Below are 13,680 nucleotides of genomic sequence, written 5' to 3'. Positions count from 1 at the left end.
TTGTTCCTCTCCTTTTTATATTGGTGCTCTTTCTCTTTTTTTTTTTGTTTCACTGAAGAAGATCCAAAGCAGGTGTCTTTCTCATCGTCCTGACATTTACAGACGAGTTAAAGGAGAATCCCCCTTAAAAATAATAAAAATAAACACCCATATTGTAGTGTAGTGTACATACTGTATATGCAAAGACAGAAGATTTGAATAGATGCAGAATCTCTTTGGACAAATACGGCCCGTTAAGGAAGCTTTTTGAGCTTCTGAATCCCTGAAATCGTCCCTCACACTCTTCAAAACACTTCTCTATGCCTTTGTTGCAACTTAATCATGTTAAATGAACTATTCAAGAGTGAGTAAATAAGTAAAACTTTATTTATATAGCACGTTTAAAACATTCAGTATGACAGGCAGGACGAAGAAGAGGGCTCGTCTGTACAGGTGAGCTTTTTAGATGCTTCTTGAATCTGGCCGATGATTGGGCAGATTTGATGGAATCGCGAGAGTTCATTTCAGAGGGCGGGGGCTAAAACAACAAAAATCACGATCACTGTGGGATGAAAAGAAGGCCAAGATTAGATGATGCGAGGGGACGAAGGGGTGTAATATGGAAAGAGGAAGTCAGAGCTGGAGGGGAGGTCCCGCAGGGCTTCGTACCTGGGTATACCGGATTGTGTAGTTGATTCGGAATTTTATTGTAAGGCAAGATCGGGGAGATGTGGGGACGACGGCCGGTTTGTGTGAATAATTGAAACCTAAACAATGCAAGAAATTGTAGATATCCTATTTATGAATGATTTTGATTTGTGTTAATCAGAGTCAGAAATACTTCATTGATACCTCGGTAGAAAATAGCCATATAGAGAAATAATCGAAATAGCTATACCTCACAGTTCTTTGAGGATGGTTGTATTGAAGCATCTTAGATTTTAGGTCAGCAAGTGATACCTGCTTTTTCTTGTAAGCGCTAAAGTTAAGAGTGATTGCTTCAAAAACAAATTTTTGCTATCAAATCAACATTTCTTCACATCTAGTTCTTGCTCAATGTGATATTTTACAAAGTTAATCCTGAATGAGCGCATATTATTTCTTGGAAGAAATCCATCAACTTGTCAAATGCAATTATTGGCCAGTCTGTTTTTTTTTTTGTGGTAGTGGATGTGGAAAACACTCCAGCCAGATTTCTCTGCCTCTAAGTGTTTTGGACGTCGGCGGTGTTGGTTTGTCTCGGTCTTCCCTTTGGGGACTACAAAGGTCCCACTTCTCCTTCCTTCCTTCCTTCCTTCCTTCCTTCCTTCCTTCCTCTCTTATCTCTTCTTTTTCACTCTTCTTTGCGTCTGTCTTCCTCATTAGCTGTCTACATTTTTTCTCTCTAAACAAGTTCAGGAATGCTGCTGCTTATTTTCCTAACCTGGGATGAGGAGAGGGTTCCCACAGAGCATCGGAGTGATTGACAAGGAAGCGTGCGGGGAAAGTCTCCGCGGTTCTCTATTGGCAGCCCTGACTCGGCCTCCAACATAGAGCTGGAAGAACCAAAGAATAAGAATAACAAAGGACGTTTTTACTGGAATGAAAAGTTCTTGTGCTTCCTGAGTTTCTCTCTCTATTCCATCTGTCTTGATCACTTGTCTCCTCGTCCACTTCATGCTCTGTGCTTGTCTTCATTTCATTCCCCCCCCCCCTCACCCAGTCTAACTTTTGCTGTGGCGCTGAATCAGATTTTTGTGTGTGTGGCTGGGTCTGTCATCCACCAGCGTCAATCATTCAGAGCTGACTAAGAGTAATGAGTTGATGGAGACAGGATTTCTCACGCCCAGTTTCCCAGAGGCGTCCCAAAATTATTTGGGACTAATTATTTGGGATTATTATTTTAATATTTTTATTATACAGAAGACGGTTGTTGTCCCGTTCTTCACGTACAACTTTAAAAATAACAAATGGAGTGAACAAGAAAAAATCAGAAAAGCGCTTCGCTTTCACACCCATACAGGCAGATTTGTATAGAACTACCTATTTGATGTGTGTGCAGCCTTGACATGTGGGGTGATGACATTTACACCCAACGACCAGTGAGCAACTGGTGTGATCAATGTCCATGTCATGAAGCTTCTTCGTACTCTTCTCTGCTCTCCAGTATGTTCTTGACACATTTGTTGTACTGTGAATTAGGGCTGGGCGATATATCGAGTTTTTAAGATATATCGATATATTTTCAAACAAGTTAGGGTCAAGACAATATAATAATAATATGTTATAGAGTCCTCCTCTCTCTTTTTCTTTTATTGTATTTAAAGAACATTTTTATTTTGTAATATTACTTTTTAAATTCACAAACAGGTAGTTTATTTTTCATGTGTTTTCACTGTTAATAAAAGACATATCGAGTATCGCCATTCAGCTAAACAATATCATAATCTGAGTTTTGGTCCATATCTCCCAGCCCTACCGTGAATACATCCAGTCATACGCAGCATTGATCATTGCAGTGTCAGACCTCAGGTCAGATGGAGGAAAGTCTCCCATGGTTAGGTGCACGTTTGAAAAGGCAAGTCAGGAAGATTTCAGGGGGCAGCCTGACATTTTTTAGATAAATTTACTCGTGCATGTTTGAAAAAGGTTTATGTCATTCTCTGGGAAACGTTGATGTGCATTTAAATTCATTGTTTCTTTTGAGTCAAATCAACTGAGACTTCAGCTTGATGAAAGACCGGCCTGCAGCGTTCTAGATAATAACGCTGTTGTCTTCTAAATGACACTATCACAGTGCTTGACGTGTCATTTAAGTCAGAATCTGTAGCTTTAAATGTCTCCGTCCTTCATTCACATATCTGTCCTAAACACTCCCATTGTTTTAAAAACCGGCTTGTCAACACTTTTTAAGTCACCAAACATCCCACAGACAAACGGCGATCCAGCCTCGGGAGTGAGGAAATACCAGCAGACCCGAAAGAAAAGTTTTTGGAATGGCTCCCGGCTCCACCGTAGTCACATGATGTCTTAATCCGAGTCACGTTTAAAACCCAGCAGCATTACCCTGACGTTCCCAGATTCCATCATGCCGGGGGCCTCTCCTTTTAAATTTGTCATCCTTGAGGAATCCGGGAATGCCGACAGTGAGCTTAGGAGTGTGTGCGAGTCCCTGACTGCACCTGAGCACATATACACACACACACACACACACACAGGCAATATGGCATGCGTCCTATTCGCAGTATTCACACTGTTGGCACACACGATACACTATTTTCGGGAAAGTCACGCACCAAAGGCCGAGGGAGATGACTATATTCATGACCCACACACAGACAGACAGCCTGACTGACTTTAACTTAGAGGTCTTAAATCTTACACCCGACCCGTGGTACAAACAAGACATCAACACAGACGTAATGTTAACGTGCACCAGGTTCACTTTTGCTTGTGCACAGAAAGCTGAAGTAGCATGCTCTGCAGTTCAGCGACACACTTACACACAGGTGTGATGACTCCATTCACATTCCACAGAGATGAACCGGCAGACGGCTACCTCTGCAGATTACGTCAAGGTCTCAGGGCTCAGACGATCTGCTTTGGAAGAGATCGGGTTTTCCAGAAAGCTGAGTGCTTGCACACACATGCTCACACACACACACACACACACACACACACTAGGACTGGACCTGTCAGGTGAAAACAGATGAGCTGCACAGTAGGTGGTAACATGCTTGTGCACATTCCTCACTAGGCTGCTTACAGCGCTGGTAACGCGAGCCAAGGGGAGCCTCGCCCCAGAGAGGGCTAACCTGGTCTCATACAGCAGCGTGGTTTCAATGCTGAGCCTCGCACAGACAGCAGGGTTTTACTTAAGAGGCCAAACGTAAAATAAAAAAAAGGGGGTTCATAGTTATCTGTCTGTGGATGAGGATGCAATGCATGGTGATATCCCATTGAATCGTTGACAGGATGTTCTTAAACCAAATGGAATCCTGAGACCTGTGAAGATGTCATGTTATACAATTTGAAAATCTGGAAAAACAGTCGTAACCCACAAAATAACAACAGCTTCTACCCTGAGAGTGACGTCAGAAGAGAACAATTGCCATATCAATACGACAACCACAATAAACTGACATATTACGGTGGATCGTTGTTGTTTTGTTTTTTTACTTCAAAAAGGCCTTCCCTCTTCCTCCATTGTCCCCGTGTGTTACACAATGAGCTTAAGTTTCATACAATATTTAATTGACAATTTGTGTTGATGCCAAATTCTAGTTCCACATGCAACACGGCTTTCCAAAGTACGTAGAGGAGGTTGCATCAAATGTCCTTTCATGCTCATCTTTTACTAACATGTTAGAGCAAATATGGTGTTGTAATTTGAGTTCTTTCCTTCTCTTCTTGTCTATTGTTCTGATCCAAAAAAGGGCCTTGTTGTGAGGCGGCCTCCTGTCATCCACCCTGCTCACGTCTCTTTCCCCCTCTCAGCTTCTCTCTCTCTCTCTCTCTCTCTCACTCGCCCCTCTTCTGTGGTCTTATAAGGTTACAGAGCAGAACTTTCTGAGACGCTGCAGGACTGTGTGAGTGTTTGTTAGTGAGTCCTGTGTTCTTTGGTCCATGATGTCCTCCTCAGGTGAACACTTAGTCCCTGAACTGGGGCCTGCTTTTATTCCCCCTTTATGCTCCAGTTGAGCCTGAGAACAAACACCTTAACACACACACACACACACACACACACACACTAGCAGGTGCACTGCAGATTCGAGACATTGCCGTGTCGATATTTTGTATTCAGGATTTTCTTCTGACTTTTTAATCAACTTAATAAAAGCTTATGAAACATTTCTCACCCCTGCAGACTTTGTTGCAGCAGTGTTGTTGTGTTGGCAGATCTCAGCCGGTTTTTTTTGGCAGCTACAGAGTTATCCTACGTTGTTTGTGATTAACATCCAAATGGTAATAAACTGGGATTCCTGTGACTACAAAATGTTTTCAATTATTTCCAGTCTTATCCAGTCCTGTAGCTGGACACCAGTCCCTGGTCTCTGTGATGTCCATGTATGTCCAGTGTAACACTTATTTGCATGCACCTCAATGACAGTGAATAAACTCCTCAAACCTGGACTCTGGGACAGCAGCCCACTTCTTAAAAAGCTATTTTTACGAGCGCCTTTACTCCAAGTTTATTAGGAAGTTTTTCTTTTCTTCCTCTCCCCCCTCCTCTCTCTCTCTCTCTTCATGTTTATTCTTCACTCTCACATTTTCCAAATCCTCTTCCCTCCATTTTTTTCTCCTACTCTGCTTTTCTTCTTTTGGTCACTCCCTCAACCTTCACCATTCTTCCCCTCTCTCTCAACATTTTCTAAAATCTCTATCTTTTTGCCAACTGGCTGTAGCTTTTCCTTCATTTCCCAATCCTTAACCTAATTTAGCAAATAATTGATTTAGGGTACTTGAGCCCAATGTAGTGCTTCGTTTGGTTGTGGACTCAGGCCACAGTAGGATATCAACTCCCTTAACTATTCATATTATCTTTAAGTTCTTGGTCAGCTATAACAGAGAATCACATTCATGTTTTTAGGCCTACCTGAGGAAATTAGAAATAGTTTTGAATGGAAAAACTAAAGCTGGAATGAAAAGATTAGAGAAATACTTTCAGGAGAAACGTGTCATTAAAAAAAAAAAAAAACGACAAAACGAAAAGTGTATGGAGGATGTCTGGTGCTTCTCAGAGGGACTGGTTTAGCAACGGGAGAAATTTAGTTTAATTTGACACAGGACTGCAGGATCTGGGAAGTGAACCCCTGGTCTTTCAAACGAGAGATGACCGACTCTACCACTGATCCACAGCAGCCCAGTCTGTCAAGTCTCCTGGCAGTCTAAGCCTACAGCGACATAACTGGGTATTGGTCCAAGCCTGAGCCAGCCCTAACTATCAGTGTTATCAAAAAGGAAGGTTGAAAGCCTGTTCTTAGAAGTGGAGAGGGTGTCTGCCCTCAGGACCTAACTAGATCATTTGAGAGAAGAGGGGCCTGACAATTGATGGCTCTACCTCCCGTACTACTTTTGAAGACCCTGAATACCAAAAGTTAGTCTACATACTGCAAGTGCAATGTTCTAGAGGGAATAATAGGGAAGCAAGATCTCTAACCTTGCCTTACAAAGAGATATGTAGGTAATAATAATCAGAGAATGTCATTTGGGAGAAAAATGACATAATCACAGAGTTCTTGTGACTTCTGATGAAGCAGCATTTAGTAAAAGCTGGAGAGTCGTGGAAGACTTGTTAAGGTAATCCCCCGCAGAGCTTATTGGTTTTGGTTGTTGGAAAAATGGTTTCCTCCTGTCTCAAAGCCAGACAAATCTGTACAGTTTGTACATTCAAAGGTCTGATCCCAGGCAATCGATGGATGGAAAGAGAGAACTGTTGAATAACTGGATTCCTGAATGTTCCTCTTAACAACATATCTATCTTTCACCTCTTTAAGACAGAAATCTTACAGAGCTGTATTGATAGAATGGTTGGGTTTGCTGTTTTTCCAGATAACCCCCAGAGTTAGGTCAGTTTTCCAGCTAATAGGGGAGAGAGAGGACCTTGGGAGAGGCCCTAATAACAGAGCGGGAGAGCTCATACATCATCCTCACTCACCACACCAACCAGCCTGGCTCCAACACAGCCACTAGACCATAAAACAGCATATTAGTTGCTATGCATAACCACTCAAATTGAACATTTCTGATTTGGCAAAGCTTTCCCCTGAAAGGCTTCCGCTTTTCCACTTTCTTGTCTGTACGTCGGGCCTCTCTCTTATTCCCATGCCTTGAAGTTTCAGGGTCTGCTCTCATTCCCATACGCTGCTGTCATAGTTAAATCGCACCAAATTCTCAGAGCTTTATAGGGGTTAAGCGTGCGTCCCTGTGTGATTTTTATCATCAGAAGCCAAACACAGCTGGGCGAGGATCAGAGGCTGCTCTCGTTTCTCACTGTCTGTGTGGAAACTTGATGTCTGGACTTCTCAGAGGCGACTTCGTGTAAAACATTTACTGTATGTTTTGCCCCAAGGACGCCAATTGACTTGCACTTGGTTGAAAATGAGAGATGTCAGAAAAATGTCAGCTCCATGAAATGTGTAACACCACCCTAGATGTGAATGTGCTCCTAAAATTACTTTTGTCTAACATATTTTTTTATGATAATGTACATGGCCATATCAAAATGACCATTTGAATTTGAACACACAGCTGACCTGTTATGGAAAAACGACGAGGATGTGCTACTGTACTTTAAGCACCATGACAGTTGAGATAATCATCTTTTAATGAAAAAATTGGCTTAGATGGTATCAGAGCAACAGTATAGTTCTTGGAAGTGGCCGTTGTAAAATAGAAAAGATGGAAATGGTGAACAACTAGTGTTAAGGCACCAAAAAACTGCTCGGGAAAGGGGAAGGTCAAAGAGGCCAATGATGGCTCATGATTGGGGAAAAAATATACCGCAGCCTCGTGTTGAATTCAATTTATTTTCAGTGATTCATACCATCAGACCAACATCTTTAATATATGCATGCTTAGTTAACATATGAGAATCCGGATCGTGATCAAATCAGAGCTGGAACCAAAACGGCTCGAACCTTTGATTGAACCTGACACAGGCGATGTAAAGCCGTCTATTTTAAGGCCCCTATTAACAAATGGGCGTAATGCAATTGCTTCCCTCTGTTCCTGGGAAACTTTAGAAAGCTAATCTCAAAATTACTCGGCAGTTCATCCCAGATATTCCACATGATTGTCTCTGTTAAAGAGAGCTAACAGATGTGACCTAAATAGAGGAGAACGTGGAAGAGAGAGAGAGTAGAAGTAGAAATAAGTCTTGCTTGACAACTGTAGTCCTTGCAATAAAAGCTAAAAGCTAATCGCTAATTTGTCACTAAATCAACCGAAAGAATTTTCCTAGCATCAATTTTCATACTCTGTTCGTGGTTTTAAGCAGAAATGTTGTAATGTTAGCCGTTTCCATCGTCGTACGTTCTACGATTTGCGGCTTTTCATTCTCATTTGTGACTGTACATTTAAAATATTTCAAGTTTGGACGGAAGGGTCGCCAAAAGACGCAGTATCTTTGTGCTCATGCAAGTTGTGATGAGCTTCCTTATAAAATCAATGAGATTTTATTGACAAATGATTAGCAGATTATTGTCACATTGATTGGTAGAAAACTGATTTAAAGACTGTGATTTATAGCCTTATGAAATCACAAGAGTCACTGTTTAATCCTGCAATGATACCTCACCTCAAAGAGCGTCTAACTGGGGTTTCACACTATCTAACTGGGACCTGGGCCCGGATCTGAGGACGCTTGACCCAAAGTTGTAGAGGTGGTCTCGGGCACGATTCATGTGTACTCAAGTACTGTCCACGGGGAGTTTACGGCTCCTTGTGTTCGCGCAGCACAGGGCCCGTTTCGTCCTCTGAGCTGCACGGTAGATGTTGAGGTAGGACGAGGGTCGTCATTGTGCATCTGAGAAATAACAAAAACATCCACAGTTAGCAGGATGGGTTCAGTCTGTGAGTGGTTGCCATGGTTACTTCTTCAGCTTTCTGCTTTTTGGTGGATTTGCAAAACAACTATGTGCATACTACCACCTGCTGTGTTGGACTTTGTACATAAGCAAGTGTCATGGAGGACGGAAGGATATATTACTAATGTGAACGCAGACCAGTGGGGGAGAGGGGGGGGGGGGTGCAATCATGCTCAGGCACGGTACAAAACAATCGTGTCTAATGTGAAAACGCCCCAAGGATACTGACATTTCTCCTCAAACTTCTGCAGCTCTGTGTCATTATTATAAACTTCCTTATCATACACCTCTCCTTTTTTAGGGTTAGGGTTAGGTTCCCCTCCTCCACCCCCTTCCCCTGTATTCTCATGTCCAGCCCCCCCCTCTATTAAACTCTCACCTGGCTGCACTCAGATAGCTCTGTGTTAGTGAAGCTAGTGAGCTGCAACTTCCCCCCTCTCCTCTGTCCTTTGTGAACCAAAAAAGAGCTCCGTGTTTCTTCGAGCCCATCCACCCAGAACGCTGAGAGAACCTGGACTCACCTTGGGGCCAAAACATGCTCCACAAAAGGTCACTTTTTTTGGCTCCTATAACACATCTCAGAAGACCCGAAATCCACTGCGTTTGAGCCCTGCTACAAATTTGCAACAATCTTGACCACGGCTCATAAAAGTACGAGCCTGTTCTTTTTGAGCTTCCAGACGCCCTCGCTAACAGGTGCAGAGGCCCAAAGCTGTGTTAATGAGCACAGCACAAAGTCATTACCGCCCTGACACAGCGCGTGTGAAACAGCACATTAACACCCAATTAGTGTGACCCGGTGTGAGGCGCCTGGTCCTGTTTGACTGCACACTCTCTCTCTCTCTCTCTCACTGTCACCCTGCACGCAAGGTTGTGTGTTCGTGCATGGTTGTGTCAGTGTGTCTTTGCATGCGTTTGTGAATGTAAGATGCATGCCTGAAGTTGGCAGGCAGCCATCAAGTCATTCATCATGCTAAACTATCCCAGCCTGCACTGATATACACGCGCACACACATTGCATCGGCCTGTAAAGCAGAGCTGCGGTTGTAAGCGTGGGATAGTGTTCGTCAGTCGTCCGGGAATCAGCGGAGATGAAACTGTTTCAGCCTCCGTCCTTGTCATTCCTTGCATGTTGAAGTCCAGCGCAGGCCTTTTTCGTTTGTCAGGAATCAACTTCTGACCTGCGGCGGCGCACACTGAAGCCCATTTTTTTTCTGCCTCTTCTCTCTTGTAATGAAAAGCAGAGGGAAGGCTCTGTCGTCGGCTGCTAATAATGCAGCATTAGGGTCCAAATGCCTCGCTGATAGGCTTCCTGTTGTACATTGGAAACTTTGATATAGTCTTGCTGATGTGCAATGCCCACACCTGTGTCGTGTATTTAAGTTGGGAAACTCTAAAAGCAATGTTTTTTGTGGGTGTTTTAGTTGTTAAGCTACGACAGAGTGTATTGGGGTTTCATTGTTCATGAAAAATGAATGAGATGATGAAAAGTGTGAAGTCTTAACGAATCAGAAACATGCTAACAGTCTTCTCCATTTCCTCCATTTACAGGGTCTGAGTTTCCCCAAGACCCCAATGTGATCGCTACTTCATGGAACACCTCTAACGACGGTAACCACACACACATACACACACACAAACACATGAAGCAAGGCTCTCTTCTAACTCATCCCTAACGAACTAAACACATCCGCTTAAAGTAATAAATGAAGATATGTTCACAGGGCATTTAACACATGGTGTGTTTTACTCTTACCCCACATGTGATGTCTGAAATTACATTAAATCCTCTGTAAAACTCAACTTCAGCAACCCAGACAACGCCCATTGTCCCTGCATCAGCTGCTATTGAGGATAATTGATGGAAGGAATTACACATTGATCCACTCAACATGTGGGGATACAACCTGCAGGTGCACTGCTTTTCTCTTAATTTCCACTGACCTACTTTGAGTTCTCTGAAAAGCAGACGCGTCAAAGTGCCGTCGGTGAATCTTCTCAAACTTTAGCTCATTATGTTCATCAGAGTATTTTTCAGCCGCACTTCTATGGCGACAGGTTTATTTCCTCAACTCGCTCAGTTTGCTCCTCTTCGGCCGGACGCACCATTCCATTCAGGGGAGATATAGGAAGAATAAATAGACATTTCTGATGTTCGTTGTGCAGATGATTTCAATTGAGAATGTAAGAAATAGTTTTGTGTCGTTAATCTGTGACTTCTCTTTGAATACGATGAGCTTATCAGCAAAAAATGACTCATTTTCACTCGTCTTTCACCAATCCAAACCTATGGATTAGAAATTGTGACAAACAGCAGAGATTATGTTTTTGCCTGCATACTTCTGGTGTTTTTACTCATTGGCTTGCAGATCAGGGGCCCATTTTCTTAGATAGATAGATAGATAGATAGATAGATAGATACTTCATTAATCCCGAGGGAAATTCAAAGCATCCAGTAGCAGGTTACAAAGACGTACATGACATGAAACATTTGTTAAAAATTAAACCACAAAACCGACGTCCCCCTCCCATACATATATATTAACCTGAAAAAAAGATTTAAAGAATACCTCTAGATGAATCAAACTTAAACTGTGCAATTAAAAAAAAGATTTATAGAAGAAATGTACATAACCCGTGCAGGGATAAAAATATATGTGACATTTAAACAGGAACCTATAAACAGTTGAGGAAAAAATCTGTAATTAGACCTGAATATAAAAAATGAAAAAGTGTATTGCAAACTCTATAATAAGCCTAATAATTTGAATGTATTCCCTTTCACCTAATTCCATAGATCTGAGATGCTAGTTGTGGTTCCCACAAAAAAACAAAATAACAAGATTGCGACAGCCTTGGGGCGCCGATAGCCTAGCGGTTACTTTGCGTACCCCGTGTACAGGTGCTATAGTCCTTGTTGCAGCAGCCAATGGATTCAAATCCAAACTCGTCCCAAACTCTCTCCTTCGAACATTTCCTGTCTCTCAGGCCTTCAGCTGTCCTAACCAATAAAGCCCCCCCCCCCCCCCCCCCCCCCCTGTGTATTTTTATTAACACCGTTTTCCCAGAGTTATCGGTCATATCTCGCCCCCCCCCCCCCCCCCACTTTCCTAAATTCCTCAGTTTCCTTTTTCTCAGTTTCCCTGGAACTCGGAAAGCCGGCATCTGCCTAATCCCCCACGAAGATCCCCAGCTTTTGGAATACACTCTGAGCATGAGACTTTATTGAACTTGACCTTTATTTTTGCTCTCTCTCTTTTTAATGTCGTTTTTTTTTTTTTTTTTTTAGCTCATCTCTTGCAAAGTCCAAGCTCCCACAACATCCGTCCAAAAGCAAAAAAAAAAAAAAAACGACTTTGTTTAACGCACATGTGAGATGGAGGACAGTCGTCGTTTCTTTACATGATTGAGCAGGTTAGTCAGGATTCTGGTGACCGATTAGGGACTGCGACGATAGAAACCGTTGAACTATTCCTCAACAACCTGACACGTAAAGACCTACAAGTGCTGCATTTGTGTGTGTCAGTTTGAGCTCAGCTCCCGTGACTTAACATCTGTTTCTTATCTGATGGATGGAGGGTGATTGCAGCACTTGTTTTGTCTGCAGGCGGAGGGATGGTTTTGATTGACCGGGCAGACAGCATTCAGGTAGCGTGGCTCTATCAGTGTGCATCAGTAGCAGGAAGTTATCGCGCTGAAAGAGACTCATTATTCAGCTGGAATCAGGGGGGGGGGGGGTGATGATAGTTTACTGAACTTCTTTCACCTGGACGCTCTGGACTTTCTTTGTTCCATTTCATGTTTCTTGCTTCCTCTTCTTCCTCTCCCCTCGCTCTGTCTCTCTGCCGGAGAGTGACCCAACTTTTAATGAAATTCACCTTCAGGCGTAGCTGGCAGTGCTACAGTCTGCAGCTTCTCAGTGTGTCCTCAGAGTTTGTTTAGTTAGCTGTGCAAGCCGCTCAGGGTTTCTGAGCCTGTTTCTCACTGGGCGCATCCTGCACAGCTATAGCAGGGCTCTCCTCCTGCGCCTGTTTTTTTCAGCGTAGACTTAAATTCACATATAGAAGAAAACAAAAAAAGGTGCTGTGTTACGGAATCACGTTCAGTTTGTGTGTGTTGCGGCCGTGTGGGAGTGTGCGTGTTGACGTTAGTGTGTCTGCGCTGTGGATGTTTGATTGTACAAAAAAAAAACCCACTGTGAGAAAATGCAGGCTGATGACAGGGCACCGTTTAGTCGCCCGCCACATTAAAAGGGACGGTCGGCGGCGATGGTTTTGAGTTTCACTGTCCTCTGGGTGCCAAATACCACGACACTGACCACGAGACGATCCCAAACAGAGCGGCTTTTGTGACACACACACGTTGGCAGGACATCTTTTCTCCTTGTCGCCTTCTCTTCTCATCATCTCCTCCTTTCTTCTTCTCCCCGCTGACTTCTCGTCTTTCCTTCTTCTGCCTCATTGTCAGTTATTGCAGCAGCTAATGAAGTGTGCGGCGACGAGCTCCACAAAACGTCTCGTTTCCCGTCAACTCGAGTAATGAAATAGTGATAAAGTGACCTCTGACAAACAACACTTCAGTCAGAGGGGTGGGTTCTCAATGCGATATAAAAAGCAGCTTCAGTTTTTTTTACATGACGCAGTCGGGCTCATTAAGGCGGTGATGTGTAACTTCCACACATCACTCATAACAGTCTATAAGCACTGATTCCCTGCAGACTCTTCACGACTGTGTTAAAAAAAAAAAAGTACCATCTGTTGTAATGCATCAAGTTGAAGTATTGTTTTTACCAAGTCGCACTAGTAGCCCTCTTTGTTCATGGACAGTTGCACACACCTGCACTACCAGGTAACGTTTGAGCTAGATGTTTCCTCCATCTCTCTTTTGGACCTGTTGAGTCTACTTCTGCTCAAGTTTTTCCTCTGTGTCCGTCAGACTATCCTCTTGTATCAAAAGTAAACAGCGTGTAATATTCGCTGTAAAAACTGCTCAGTTTGGAGTTTGGTTATATTTTTGTCTCTTTTGAGGCTGCAGACCCAAACAGCTGCTCCCAACACTGAAGTAGTGCTCCAACAAAGTGGCTTGCTAGCTGAAAAGTAATAAACTGTGACTTTTTTTTTTCAATATAGCGCAC

General features: G+C 43.1%; 1 protein-coding gene across 1 annotated transcript in view; it reads left to right on the top strand.

Annotated features, from left to right (window-relative positions):
- The window catches only part of ror1 (receptor tyrosine kinase-like orphan receptor 1), a 142,490-nt gene that overhangs the window by 87,958 nt on the left and 40,852 nt on the right, over positions 1 to 13,680 (top strand). The window contains exon 2 of the mRNA XM_061034347.1: positions 10,098 to 10,157. Within this exon, the coding sequence (XP_060890330.1) occupies positions 10,098 to 10,157 (60 nt within the window). The remainder of the gene's footprint in view (positions 1 to 10,097; positions 10,158 to 13,680) is intronic.

This window comes from Labrus mixtus, chromosome 3 (assembly GCF_963584025.1).
Source record: "Labrus mixtus chromosome 3, fLabMix1.1, whole genome shotgun sequence".
NCBI lineage: Eukaryota > Metazoa > Chordata > Actinopteri > Labriformes > Labridae > Labrus > Labrus mixtus.
Note: the sequence above shows the minus strand (reverse complement) of the source record. Positions and strands in the feature narration are given on the sequence as shown.